Raw genomic sequence first — 14,865 nt, forward strand, 5'->3', positions numbered from 1 at the left:
TTAGTAGTACTCGGTGTGTGTCAGTAGTATTGCAGTAGTACTCGGTTTGTGTCAGTAGTACTCCAGTAGTACTTGGAGTGTGTCAGTAGTACTGCAGTAGCACTCGGTGTGTGTCAGTAGTACTGCAATAGTACTTGGTGTTTGTCAGTAGTACTGCAGTAGTACTCGGTTTGTGTCAGTAGTACTCCAGTAGTAATCGGAGTGTGTCAGTAGTACTGCAGTAGTACTCAGCGTGTGTGTCAGTAGTACTGCAGTGGTACTCGGTGTGTGTCAGTAGTACTGCAGTGGTACTTGGTGTGTGTCAGTAGTACTGCAGTAGTGGTGTTGCTGTTGTGTTGCAGTGAAGCTGTTTGAGGTGATTGAGACGGAGAAGACGCTCTACCTGGTGATGGAGTACGCCAGCGGAGGTAAGACCGGCCTCTCCTACCCATCATGCATTGTGTCTGCAGGCTCTGACCTCTGACAGCAGGAGGCTCCAAACAGGAAGTAGAATAACGGAAACGCTCCAACGAAACAAGAGAAAATAGTCCCTTAAGTGGCTGCGTGATACAGTGGTGTGTGTTTTATCTCATTTACCTGAAGAGTGTGTGTGTGTGTGTGTGTGTGTGTGTGTGTGTGTGTTTAACATGCGCTGTGGCTTAAAGCAGCAACTGAAAAACAAACCAGAGGAGCCGTTTTTTGTTTCAAACTGGGAGCCAATCAGAGCAGCCGTTGTGTGATGATGTCATGTTTAATAATGACCTGAAGCACCTGTGTGTCTGCGTGCAGGTGAGGTGTTCGACTACCTGGTCGCTCACGGACGCATGAAGGAGAAGGAGGCGAGAGCCAAGTTCCGCCAGGTTGGACACACACACACACACACACACACACACACACACACACCATCATCAACAGAAGCATGACTCAGCAGAAATGTCCTCCTCCGTCTGCTGCTGAGTCAGCGAGCTCAGCCGATAAAGACGCAGAGTGGCTGTGATGGAGCTGCAGACGATTATTAATTATTAATGTTATAAATGTCCTTAATGATTCATTTTTTCCACAGTTCCGTTGAGTCGTTTAGTGGATAAAGTGTGAAAATAATAAAGGCGAAGTCTGATGAGCAGAGCCCAGAGTGACGTCCTCCTCCGTCTGACCAGCATTAAAAAAAATCTCAGTATTAATTTGATAAAAGGAAAACAGTCTGAAGCTGACGTCTCTGTTTCTAACTAAAAACAGCAGCTCATCTCATTATAATTCACTAGAAAAATCCTTATGACACAAAACAAAAATGTATGAATGACTAGTTGAACTTTATGTTTTAATATCACCATTAGTGTTGCAAAGGGGTGGACAGTTTCCAGTAAATTTCCCGGAAACTCTGGAATATTGGAAATTTTCAGAAGATTTTTGCTGTCACCTTTTTTTTCCAATTTTCCAAAAATTCCCGGGAAAATTCGGCTCGGGAATTTGGGGAATTTTCGTGTTTTTTCTTGTCATCAATTTGAATGAGGTTTTTAAAAAGTTTCCATGGAAATTTAAGCTTGGGAATTTTGGAAATTTTCATATTTGTTGTTGTTAACTTAAGGTGAATGGGGCAAAAATAAACAATAATCAATAAAATGATTGTCAACATCAATAGCCACGTGGGTGGCCACGCACACCGCGCGGTGCTGGCCGGCACCGAGCAGGCACCGCTCCCCCAAAATTTCACAATGTTTCCAGCCAGGGGAGCTCATTTCACCACCAGGGGGAGCTGTGCTCTCCTTTGCTCCTTTGCTCCCCGTTATTTCGCACACCGGTTATGACAGTTTGACTCAGCTAGGGAAAATTCCTGAAAATTCCCTGGAAATTCATTATACTGTAACATGTTTGCATGCATATCAGCTTATAACAAACCAAAATGTTTATTATGTATATATCTATATGACCGGGTGAATGCAGTGAATATAAATTCCCCCAAAATTCCTGTGTATTCCCGTTAATTCCCGTTAATTCCCGTTAATTTCCGAAAATTCCCATGGAAATTTTCTGACTTTGAAAATTCCAGGAATTTTGCAATACTAATCACCATCCATTGTATTTGTCTGTGTTCAGGGGTAAAATCGAAACAGTTTAATTTTCAGCACCAAAACAGTGAGTGATGTTTGATGTGGGGCTCCACAGGAACAGGCAGCGCGTTCAAGTCCCGTCAGGAAAAAATCAACCTGCCTCGTTTTTCTGAATTAATGAGATAATTATGTCAGCATCCTAAGGAGTTTATCGCATTGATTCAGAGAAACAGTGCAGATGTTTTTTTAATGTATTATGCCTCTGTGGTAACATGAAACGTCTAAACCATCCATCCATTATCAATACGATCAATTTTCCATCAATCGACAAACTGATAAATCAGCTGAGATCGTTTGGTTGAGCTGTTCAGGTTTGAACTGCAGAGAAAATCTGAGAGGGACATTATTTATGACTCCCCCCTGACTAACACACACACACACACACACACACACACACACACACACACAGAGCGCTGACAGTGCAGTAAATGGGAGTCGGGCTGTGATGTCGCCAGTGGGGGGCGCTGCTGTGCACACGTCATCACAGCCTGCAGCTTCATACAGCAGCTCAGCTCACCACTGAATTAAATGAAGTGCGGTGAGCTCAGACCACACACACACACACACACACACACACACACACACACACACACACACACACTATGAAATGAAATGATTTTAAATGAGGTCTGCTGTTTTAACTGAGTGCTGTTTCTGTGCTGTGGAGGAATCTCTGAGGCTCCTCTGCTTCTGTTGTTTTCTCTTCTCCTGTGTAAACTGCATCTTAATGTACAAAATGTAAATATTTGTTTGTTTGTTTGTTGTTTATTTATTGGTGAACTGATTATTCCAGAGCAGGAGAGCTTCATGTTTAGCTTCCTCTCCCTGTGTTGTGTCAGATCGTGTCGGCGGTGGAGTACTGCCACCAGAAGAGGATCGTGCACAGAGACCTCAAGGTGCACGCGCACACACACACACACACACACACACACACACACACACACACACACACTCAGCTAACACACACTCACTTCCTGCTTTGAGTTTTTTTTATTTATCTCAAATTGATGCTCGATTAGATTTTTTTTTTTATTATTTCCCTCTGTGATGAAAAAACTTCTTCTTCTGCTGCTGTGGAGCTCCAGCAGCAGCTCGTCAACCACAGAAGAAGAGCTCATTAATGTGGCAGCAGGTCTTTCAGGGGCAAAGAGGGAATTAACCCTCCCTTTGTCTGCTCTGGTTCTGGCTCCTCCCCCCTGTCTGTGATTGGTCCAGAGGTCACATGACGTAGTTTTGGGTTTCAGGACGTTTTTGTTGAAAGAGGAAAACAGACCTGGAGCCTCAGAGCTCCTGAGCCCCCTGCTGCCCCCTGCTGGCCCCCGCTGGCCCCCGGAGGTACAGCTGACAGGGTGACAGAGCGGACAGGTGCGCCCCCTGCTGGCCTGGAGCCGTTTTACTGCACCAGGTCTCAGGACAAGTCCAGCGGGACGACCAGCAGTGTCTGCTTCAGGATGTGAGACACTGACCTGTCTGTCCTCCTCCTGTCCTCCTCCTGTCCTCCTCCTGTCTGTCCTCCTGTCTCTCTCTCAGGCGGAGAACCTGCTGCTGGACGCTGATATGAACATAAAGATCGCAGACTTTGGCTTCAGTAATGAGTTCACGGTGGGCAGCAAGCTGGACACGTTCTGCGGCTCTCCTCCCTACGCCGCTCCTGAGCTCTTCCAGGTAAATTTCTCCTGCTGACATAAAACAGCCACTGCGAAAAAAACTGGAAGATTAATTTCATATCTACCCAAAAGCGCATACTTTAAATAAACTGATTAAGACGAAAACTAAAGACATTTTCTCTGTCATTTTAGTTTCTTTCAGTTAGTTCATTTTTTTTGTAAAGCCTCGTTTTTATTTTCATGTCAGTTAATGAAAATGTTTTTACACACCTGGTTTTTGTTACTTTGTTAGTTGCCGTTGGCGATAATAACCTCGGTCCGGTTAATTCAGAAACACAAACCATCAATAAAAATAAAAATAAAGCTGTGGTGCTGCGACTCTGCAGGGGAAGAAGTACGACGGGCCAGAGGTCGACGTCTGGAGTCTGGGAGTGATCCTCTACACGCTGGTGAGCGGCTCGCTGCCCTTCGACGGACAGAACCTCAAGGTGTGTGTGTGTGTGTGTGTGTGTGCAGTGTTCATTTTGACAGTCTTGGTTTTAGTCTTATTCTTTTGATTAAAATGCATTTTACTCACATTTGGATTTTGTTAGATTCAGTCTCATTTTAGTCAAGAAAAGCTACAAAGGTTTTAGCTGATGAATCATTTGCTGAATCATTTCTCATATTTTCTCTTTTTAAATTCATCTCATTTTGATTTGCTGATGTAAAAGTCCTGATATTTCATCACAGTTTTTGTCAACAAAGGTTCATTTTGGTTTAGTCTTGTTTTTGTCCTGGAAAAAGTGTGAACGGCAAATATTTTTCATCAGTTTCAGTCATCAAAATGAACTGTGTGTGTGTGTGTGTGTGTGTGTGTGTGTGTGTGTGTGTGTGCAGGAGCTCAGGGAGCGTGTGCTCAGAGGAAAGTACAGGATTCCCTTCTACATGTCGACAGACTGTGAGAACCTGCTGAAGAAGCTGCTGGTGCTGAACCCAGGCAAGAGAGGCAGCCTGCAGGTAAACACAGTATGCTAATGCTAATGCTAACGTTAATGTTACAGCTGTTAACAAAATTTATACTAAGGCTATTAACTTTCCTATTAGAGGTCATGATCATATTAGTAACAATTGTTCTGTTAGTTATATTTCTGATGTAATTAATGTTTTATAGCTGCACAAATTTAGTTCTTAGCTCTCGAATATTATTGATGATGTTCATGTTATTAGTGTTGCTAATGTAAGTAATGTTAGTGATGTTAACATTATTAATGCCAATTAACACCTAACAACCCTATAGCAACCCCCTGCAAACAAACAACTAGCAAACACCTATTAATACTAGAGCAAACCCCTAGCAACAAACACCAAGCAACACTTTAGCATACTCCTAACAGCATCACAAACACCTCATAACACTATAGCAACCAACTTGAAACCACCTAGAATCAACCCTAGCTATATCTTAGCAACCACCTAGTAACACCCTAGCGACCAACTAGTAGCTTCTTAGTGCACCTTGGCAACTGCCTATTAGGACCCTAAGAAGCACTTAGCAACACCCTAACAACCATATGGAGACACCCTAGTAACTGCCTAGTATACAGTAGCAACCACCTATAAACACCCTAGTAACCAACTCACTGCTATTTAGTACACCTTGGCAACCACCTATTAAAACCCTAAGAAGCACTTAGCATCACCCTAACAACCAGTTGGAAACAGCCTTGAAACCAGCTAGCAACCTCTGAGTACACAATAGCAACCACCTATAACCACCTAGCAACTAACTCGCAACTATTTAGTGCACCTCAGCAACCACCTATTACAGCCCTAGCAAGAGCTTAGCCACACCCTCACAACCACTTGGATACACCCTAGCAACTCCTTAGCACATAATAGCAACCACCTATAAACACCCTAGTAACCGCCTTGGATACCCTACCAGTCATGGATTAACACCGGCACTTGACAGGCGTCCACGTTGCACTCAGGTTTCAAACGGCATGATGGTAGCACTGTCACGATATGGATCATTTCACGTTTTCTGTAAATTTGATGAAAAATAACTCCAAGTCATGGCCACTTTTTGAAAATTCTGTGAACTAAAACCAGATGAAGGTCACTTTCTGTTTTCTCCCTGTTTGTGGAGGTGGCACTGAACAGAGCGGAGGTTTGCTCTTGCCTTGTAGCTCCTGTCTCCTCCCGTCCTGCCTCTCCTGGATCCTCTGTAAGAGCCAGAGGAGGTTTCAAGGTTCAAGCTTCAAGGTAGTCTTTATTATCCCCAATGGGGCAAATAGTTTTGCAGTCAGCAGTCAAGAGAACCACAACGACAACAACAAAAAACAATTTCAAAACAATTTCAGGACATGATAAAAAAAAGTACACAACAATTTAATAAATAAATACAATGAATAAATAAATCTCCCAGCCTTATTCAGGAGCCCAACGGCCACCGAGAGGAAGGAGTTACTGCGTCTGTTAGTTCTTGCTTGTGGCACCACAGATCATATCATAACATGAAGCGGCCATGAAGGGGGGTGACTCTGGTCAGCCAGGACAGAGCCAGCTTTCTTTAGGATCCTGGTTTTTAATACGTCCTCCAGGTTGTCCAGGGTTGTCCATCTTAACTATCCCCTGGAGGCGATTTTTGTTCTCCTGACTTAGGAGCCCAAACCAGCACAAAAAAGAAAAAGTCTGTACAGATTCTATAAAACAAGAATAAAACATTCTCGTGAGGGTTAGGGTCAACGCTGAAATTATTGAGCTTGCAAAACAATAAGAGTCTCTGATGTGCCTTCTTGCACACGGCATCCACCTGTGACCCAAATGTGAGCTTGTCGTCTGTTTGTTGTGTTTGCAGACTGACACGGGAGCCGGGCGGCAAAGTGTTTCCTTCTGGTCGCTGTCGAATCCCGTCCAAAACCACAGAACTAACCCCTGCCCCATTTTTAGGTGCAGGTTCTTCATCGTGTCCTCGTTGAGTCCCGTCCTGTATCGCGGAGTTGTTGAGAGTTTCGTTCTGTGACAAGCTCCGACACATTTGTTTGTTTGTTTGTTTGTTTGTTTGTTTGTTGTACAGCAGTCCCCCATGTCCTCCTCAGGAAATGCACCTTTCCACTTTGATTAATGTCTCTGCATGTCAGTGATGCGGCTGTTCTTCTGTCCGTCAGCAAATCATGAAGGATCGCTGGATGAACGTCGGCTACGAGGACCAAGACCTGAAACCCTACTCTGAGCCAGAGCCGGACTTCAAGGACAGCAAGCGCATCGGTCAGACACACACACACACACACACACACACACACACACACACACACAAACTCTGCCATGTGACTGTATTTTTGTTTAATCGATTGTCCTGTCGCGGCTCAGGCTGGGACTGAGTTTTGATCTCTGAGTCTCCGCTGCTTGTTCTGGATGAAACTTTGGGGGATTTGATGGATTTTGACTTTTTGAATATAAACCTGCTTAGCTCACCACAGCGCCACCAACAGGCCCAAAAAAAACCCAAGCTTCAAGCAGCAATGTCTCACGCACTAAAACATCAAACGGACCAAAAAACGGACTTGTACTCCTTCGTAGAGTGAAAATGCTACGCAGAGATTTTGTAATTATCACACAAAAGTATACATTTTTTAACTAGTATCACTTTTTTCTCCATTAAAAGAGGTTCATCAGCTAGAGATGAGAAATAAATTGATAATTAATTTATAAACTGACCATTGAATGTGTTTGTTGACCAATCAGAGCTGATGGTGACGATGGGCTTCTCCGAGGAGGAAGTGAGCGACGCGCTGGAGGGTCAGAAGTACAACGAGGTGACGGCAACGTACCTGCTGCTGGGGAGGAAACCTGCCGAGGTACACACACACACACACACTCTGACTCACACACCCTCCCATTGTCTTCTACCCATAATCCTTTGCATCTCCCTCCACTAGTTTGAAGGCAGTGAGTCTTTGTCCAGTAGTAATCTGGTTCAAAGGTCGCGACCCAGCAGCGACCTCAACAACAGCTCCAGCCAATCCCCCGCCCACCCCAAGGTCACACGCAGCGCCTCGGCCACTCAGAAGCAGCGGCGTTTCAGCGACCACGGTGAGTTTCTGTCCAATCGGCTTCGGGGCGGCGAGTTGAGCTCTGAGACGGTTTCTGCTCCTTCACTTGGTTCACAGGTTCGTCTCAAAGTCTGTCCCCGTCTGTTCTGCCTCTCTGTGTCTCAGTGGCGCCCTCCATCCCCCCGGCGGTGTCCTACACCAAGCGTTACCATGCCAACAGCGTGGAGGGCGACAGGAAGGAGGAGCTGGGCGACTTGCCGGCCTCACCCATGGGGACCCAGGACCGCAGGAAGTCAGCAACAGCCTCAGGGGTGAGAGGTCAACCTCGTCTGAACCAGATTAAACCAGATCCTGATGCAGTCTGAACCGGGTTAAACCAGATCCAGGTGCAGTCTGAACCAGGTTAAACCAGATCCTGGTGCAGTCTGAACCGGATTAAACCAGATCCTGGTGCAGTCTGAACTGGATTAAACCAGATCCTGTTGCAGTCTGAACCGGGTTAAACCAGATCCAGGTCTGATCTGAACTGCGTTAAATGTGGTTGCAGTAAGTAAGTAAGTAAGAAGCTGACATGTGGAATGGTGTGTGTGTGTGTGTGTGTGTGTGTGTTTCAGAACATGACTCGGAGGAACACGTATGTGTGTGAGCGGACGAGTGCTGAGCGCTACTCAGCCATTCCCAACGGGAAGGACAGCAGGTGAGAGGAATGCTGGGAATGAACAATATCCACCAATAACATCTCACCGCTGGTTCTGCTGGTTCTGCTGGTTCTGAAACATCAGGTGTGCATGTTCAGACTTTTCTCCTGACTCTCCCTCTCTGTCTCTCTCTCCCAGTCTAACTGAGGTATCGGCGGGAGCATCCTCCCCGTCGCCAGGGGCAACCGTCTCCTCCGCACGTCCTCGTCACGTTAAGTCCATGTCAGCGTCGGGACATCCGATGAAGTCGCCGCTGCCGCCGATCGACGACAACGCAGAGTACCAGAGGTCAGCGTTGTTAAACTCTGGAGGCCTGTGTGTCGTCCAGGTGTTGTTAGGGTGTTGCTAAGTACTTGTTTGGGTTTTAACAGGTGGTTGCTAAGGTGCACTGAGCACCTGTGAGTGGGTTGCTTGGGTGTTAACATGTGGTTGCTGTGCTGCACTAAGCAGCTTAGAGGGTGTTTCTCACCACTTCCTGCTCTGGATGAAGGTGTCAGTCAGTGTTTGGTTGGTATGAAACAGGGACTGACCAACACTGATACATCAGGGCTGAGATTAGTAATCCAGGACACCAATAAGTGATATTTAGGCCCAATATTCACTTGCAGTAAATTTAAAAATTGCAGTTCCAGAAGTCACAGTATCAGCAACACCAACACAAACTGTTTTGAATTAACAGTTGTTTAAAAAAAATAATAATGATAATAAATACAAGAACATCTGAGAGAAGATAAATAAGTGAAAATAAAAATATATTAAAATGAGAAAAATACAGGAAAACTATATTTCTAATTATTAAAATGATGTATTTTCCCCTCAGAGGAAATATGTTGAATCCAGAATTCCAGATTTGGACAAAAGGTTTGTAGTCAGCGTCACGCCTGAGGCCTGTGGCTACAGCTGGGCTAACAACCTGCTTTACACCAACTAAACCAGTTAAAAACCAGTTCCCTCCTCCCCCCAGCGCCCCCCACCCCCCCTCTGCCTCCCCGTCAGCCGTCAGCGTCAGCAGCAGCAGCAGTAGCGCCACGCCGGACCGGACCCGCTTCCCCCGCGGCTCCTCCAGCCGCTCCACCTTCCACGGCGGGCAGATCCGAGACCGCCGCTCCGCCACCTACAACGGCCCGCCGGCCTCGCCCAGCCTATCACAGCACACCACGGCGTCGCTGGCCACGCCCCGCCGCGGCACCTCCACCTCGCTCATCGGCAAGATCACCTCCAAGTTTGTACGCAGGTCAGTGACGCCGGGAATCAAACCCACGGTGTTAGCTCTCACAGTTTGTCGTTCCACCAAAACAATTCTCCTCGTGTTTCATAGTGAAAACATCACGCAGGTGTTTTCATATAAATGCTGTGGGTGTAACGATTTATCACCTGTTATCCCAGAAACACCAAATCCAATTTGTCTGCAAAAAGACCAAAGAATTCATTTTCTCCGTCGTCTCAGGACTTTGGGTACGGAGCGCCTGAAGGGTCACATTACTTCGCAATAACTGTTGCATTCAATATTTTGCAGCCTTTCACAATATATTTGGCGTTCTGTCGAGATAACTTTTGAGTTACCTCGCAATACTTTTCTACTTGTGTTCCAGTTCCTCTAAGCTGTTTATGTTTCCGCTTTGGTGCTAAAAAACAAATTCTTCTCTTATTTTTTACTTCTGTGATCTGCAGTGTTCGGCCACATGGTACAAGAGTTTGATCGCTACGTTAAAATCTAAATTGCTTCACCACATGGAAATCTGTTCAAAGACTGTAGGACGAGCTGTTGAGAAACTTTATGAATCAGCAGCAGACATCAGACATCCTGAGGCTCTCTGACCCGACCGGGTTCTTAACAGTGAAGATGTTCAGAGATTCAGGGTTCCACGTTCTAACAGGATCAGACTTGTATCTCATATCGGTCAGCCCTAAGGTTAAATGAGGATCACAATCCCAAATCGAATGTCTGCTGAAAAGCTGTCATTGGATTTAATGTTGAACATGAATGCGCTTTTAGATCTTCACACATGGACAAGTCCATGTTGATTTCATCTCTGGTTTCTTCGTTCTGTTGACGTTGTTCTTGTGTTTGATCTGGTTCCTGCAGGAGCGGGTCCGGGGAGCCCAAGGAGGAGGCGCGGGACGGAAAGCCTCGCTCGCTGCGCTTCACCTGGAGCATGAAGACCACCTCGTCCATGGAGCCGGGAGACATGATGAAGGAGATCCGGAGGGTTCTGGACGCCAACAACTGCGACTACGAGCAGCGCGAGCGCTTCCTGCTCTTCTGCGTGCACGGCGACGCCCGGCAGGACACCCTGGTCCAGTGGGAGATGGAGGTGTGCAAGCTGCCCCGCCTCTCGCTCAACGGCGTGCGGTTCAAGAGGATCTCCGGCACGTCCATCGCCTTCAAGAACATCGCTTCCAAAGTGGCCGACGAGCTCAAGCTGTGAACGCGACGGGAACGCCTCAGTCACGAGAGTTAACGCTGAGCGTTGAAAACACTCGGCGAAGGAAACGGATCCGTTGTTCCTCGATGCCCCGACAAGCGCCGGCCGTTGTCTTCAGTGTGTTCAGCGCCACCCGAGGCTAACTGCTGTATGACTCCATGAAAACAAACCCAATGCAACACCACTCCAACTGAACGTGGCACTAAATGTATTCCAGTAAAACCAAAACAGCCCGCAGGTTGTGGACTGAAGTCAGAGGCGAGCGGCGGCGACAGCGGCAGTCGTGTTTTTTTTTGTTTTTTTTGCAGCGTTTGGAGTCTCACTGCTGACTCGACAGCTCTATCCCTGAGGAAACGCTATGCCTGTGACCTTTGACCTCCCACAGCCACGCCCATTCTGCCCCCAGTGGCCGATGCAGACATGACCGGAGAATCTCCATCATTGCAATAATATTATGAGCTTTGATTAAAGAGAGACCGCAGAACTTCATTTTTCCTCGTGTACATTTGGGAGAACAGAATGCTTTTTTTGCTGAGCTGAATTGTTAATAGAGCCTGTCCACTGGATGTGTGCAGGTTTTGTATAGTTTTGGTTTGTATACAGAAAGTCTGTCTCATTTGCATCCTGATTGTCCACAAATTTTGGTTGTTTGCTCTGCTGAAGTTGCATTGTTTGGGTTTTTTTTTTTATTTTTACTTTTTTATTATCACAAGAGTATGAAACCCTTAGTTTTTACTTTTCATGACGATTAGTTTTTTGTTTTTGTTTTTTTTTTCCAATGCAGTAGCCAATGCCGTCAGCCTTTCAGGTGAAACTGAAGCTCACACAGTCGGTTGGTAACGCCTTCGCTCTCATTCACTGCAGGTTCAACAGAGGAGCAGCAGGTTGGGTGTTTCTGGGATCAAAGGGCAGAGAAAAGAGTTTTTTTTTTCCCTACAGATTCAAGAGGACAGAAAATGAAAATGTTTCTTAATCATCAGAAAGATAATTCACCCTGCTGCTGGTACAGGCTTTGGCTTGTTGCATACAAACTGGAATCATTTCTAAAGGCCTAACGCACAAGTTCACCCATTTTGAAACCCATTTTGGACCAAATTCTACCACAGAGCATTCATCAAACTCAAACTTTGTTTAGTTAGACATTTGAGTGGATTAAGGCTTTGCTGTGCGACATGACAGCTGAGGGGTGGAGGTGAAATAATGTCACGTTTTTCAAAATAGGTAAACTATCCCTTTAATCCTCCTCTGACAAAAGGAGGATGACTGCCATTAAAAGTCAGTTCCGTGGTTGCAGATGTTCCTCTGAGCAGCGAGCAGCACATCGCGCTGGTTTCCATTCGATCCGTCGGCTTTTATTTGAGCAAAACTCAACTCACTCAAACACGCAGATAACGTCAGTTCTGTGTGTTCGTGTGATTCTCGTATGGAATCGCGTCGCAGTAAAAACCGGCCTGGTGTTTGGTCCGAACGCGGTAAAACTTCTCCGCTCGGCACTTTGACAGATTCCTCTTGACACAACATCACATGGACTTTATTGACTTGCTGTCTGTTTTCAAAACTCAACAAACTCTGAGTAGTCGGCTTTATACTCCATACAGACGTTTTTTTTATTTTATTTTATGTTTTCTCACTCCGAAAAATTAGCTTTTGGATCTGGGTCTTAGGAATCCAAAGGGACATCACTTATAGCTAGAAGTTTACTAACCAGTAAGCTAGCTAGCTAACGTTCCTGATAAATTCAGTGCATGTGGTGGCAGTTATGCAAGAAATGGAAAATCTTTAGGCCAGTGGTTCTCAAATGGGGGTACGTTGGAGTTCTGCAGGGGGTACGTGAGATTTACAACAACAACAAAAAAAATCTGCATAATTCTTAAAATAATGAGGCTATGCTATAATAAGTTACATAAAAACTGTAAACGTGAGTTAAATCACATTTCATCTTCAGTTTTCCCTCCTGAAGGTGTCAGGTGTGTGTTTGTGGTTTAGATCTGCTGCTGTGGTCGTCGAACGAGGCAAAACAAATATTCTGAGGAAAAAACTCTGAATTTCTGGGATTGAAGTGGTAAATTTACGAGCAAAACTTGCAAAATTATGAGGAAAAAAACTCGAAAATTTGGAGATTATAAAGTCGCACATTTACAAGAAAACCAAATAGTGAAACTAGTTGTTCTCCTGTGGGATCCAGTCAGAAGGAAATCCTGCTGGTTTGAGCCCAGAATCACAATCTTCTCCTCAGCATCTGGAGTTTTTTGTCTCATAAATTTGCGACTTTAATCCCAGAGAATATCTGAGTTTTTTCTCACAAATCTACAACTTTGATCTCAGAAGATTTTTAATCTTGTGAGTTTGTTTTTTTTATCTCTGAAAACCACCCGCCCCGCCCGGCCCTAACACGCCGTCGTACCCGTGACCCCGACTCTTTGCATGTTGTGTCGGGACAGCTGTTGAGCGTGTCGAGCGGCTGCCTTGCTCAAAGTGACGTGTCGATTCACTCAGTTTCTGTCGCAGGATCCTGCAGGAAGGACACTGACACCGTCCCCACAGATTGCCTCTTTTCCTTTTCTGAGGGCAGAAATTTAAAGCTGGAATTGTGTAAAACCATGTCGCTGGAGGTGTCTTGCTGTGGTTCACATGTTGGCTTGACTGTTGTTGTTTTTGTTTGTTTGTTTTTGGAACCACAGCGTGTCGGCGATTGGTCGACAGATTTATTTTGGAAAGGAAACCACTGAACTTGAAAATGTCAAAAATGAGGCCCACAAAACTGAACACTGCAAAAACTCAAAATCTTACCGAGAATATTTGTCTTATTTCTAGTCAAAATATCTCATTACACTTAAAATAAGACATGATCAACTCAGAAATAACTTGTTTTTAGACAATTTTCACTTGTTTCAAGATAACTGAAAATTCACTTGAAACAAGTGAAAAATGTCCAAAAACAAGTTATTTCTGAGGTGATCATGTCTTATTTTAAGTGTAATGAGATATTTTGACTAGAAATAAAACAGATATTCTTGGTAAGATTTTGAGTTTTTGCAGTGAATTGATGCTGAAGTTCCTTTGAGGCTGTCAGTTTGCTGGGGTTTCCTATCAGCTGTTCTCTTTAGTTTTGCTTTTTGTTTTTTAATTCCACCTCTTCCTGCCTGCTGGACGTGCCGCTCTGTGCTCCTGAGCAGCGTCTTTGTTTGATTTTAGCTCTTGATAGGGTTTTATTTTTGGCGTCCCGTCCCCTGTAATTATCGATCGTAATGCGAGGACGTCAGCAGAACCACTAATAGCGGTACGGTTCTTCTTGTGCAGTGGTTCTCTGTTACAGGAGAACGCTCCAGATATGCTTCACTTTTGCAATAACACAGTCCTGGTTTATTCCCCTCACCGCTGATGCCGTTTCCTCCTCTCAGATGGAGCTGTGTTTGCTTTGGCGTCGGGATAATCTCGCATCGTCGCATTTCATGTAAGACAACAGAGAAATGTTTCTCTGCTCGTCTCTGCATCAGACGCCAGACTCTCAGACGTCACCTCTGGTTTGTTTTTCTGCCCAGAGTTTCCAGTGTCGGCTTGTCAGCAGCGGCTGTTACACCAAGTCAGAGCTGAGACTTGGGTCCTGGTCCCACCTGGTCTTCACCTCCGTCCTGAGAAACCTGAACACCAGCTGGCAGCTCTCAGCTCAGGTGTGAACAGGACTCATTAGGAGGTCTGGGGCTCTTGTGACATCACATCAGAGGTGTAAACAGTCATGTGACCCAGGACGGACCCTAAAAACATGATGCAAGAAATTTCAACGGTATCTAAAATATGAATTGACAACATGCAGGTGTTTTTTTTTTTCTTTCATTTAAAATTTGGAGTCAGTCACCTTGTTTAAACTTTGTTCACTGGCAGATTAAACACATTCTGTCGAACCGGAGATGACAGAGCTACCACAGGAATATTACAGGCTGATTTAAAGACCTGAGCGGAGAGCCCGACCCTCTCAGAGCCGCTGGAATAATTCAGTAATCTGAGCTGAA

At 45.3% G+C, this 14,865-nt stretch overlaps 1 protein-coding gene across 2 annotated transcripts in view; it reads left to right on the forward strand.

Annotated features, from left to right (window-relative positions):
- The window catches only part of mark1 (MAP/microtubule affinity-regulating kinase 1), a 35,505-nt gene extending 21,821 nt beyond the window's left edge, over window positions 1-13,684 (forward strand). For both annotated transcript variants that reach the window (XM_030048568.1, XM_030048642.1), the window contains exons 5-18: window positions 342-407; window positions 769-839; window positions 2,927-2,983; window positions 3,618-3,752; window positions 4,081-4,182; window positions 4,574-4,693; window positions 6,847-6,946; window positions 7,424-7,536; window positions 7,618-7,771; window positions 7,897-8,042; window positions 8,346-8,428; window positions 8,568-8,717; window positions 9,394-9,663; window positions 10,516-13,684. In XM_030048568.1, coding sequence (XP_029904428.1) covers window positions 342-407; window positions 769-839; window positions 2,927-2,983; window positions 3,618-3,752; window positions 4,081-4,182; window positions 4,574-4,693; window positions 6,847-6,946; window positions 7,424-7,536; window positions 7,618-7,771; window positions 7,897-8,042; window positions 8,346-8,428; window positions 8,568-8,717; window positions 9,394-9,663; window positions 10,516-10,858 — 1,910 coding nt within the window. In that variant the 3' untranslated portion in view covers window positions 10,859-13,684. The remainder of the gene's footprint in view (window positions 1-341; window positions 408-768; window positions 840-2,926; window positions 2,984-3,617; window positions 3,753-4,080; window positions 4,183-4,573; window positions 4,694-6,846; window positions 6,947-7,423; window positions 7,537-7,617; window positions 7,772-7,896; window positions 8,043-8,345; window positions 8,429-8,567; window positions 8,718-9,393; window positions 9,664-10,515) is intronic.
- Window positions 13,685-14,865: the final 1,181 nt, after the last annotated feature.

This window comes from Myripristis murdjan, chromosome 1 (assembly GCF_902150065.1).
Source record: "Myripristis murdjan chromosome 1, fMyrMur1.1, whole genome shotgun sequence".
Classification (NCBI taxonomy): domain Eukaryota; kingdom Metazoa; phylum Chordata; class Actinopteri; order Holocentriformes; family Holocentridae; genus Myripristis; species Myripristis murdjan.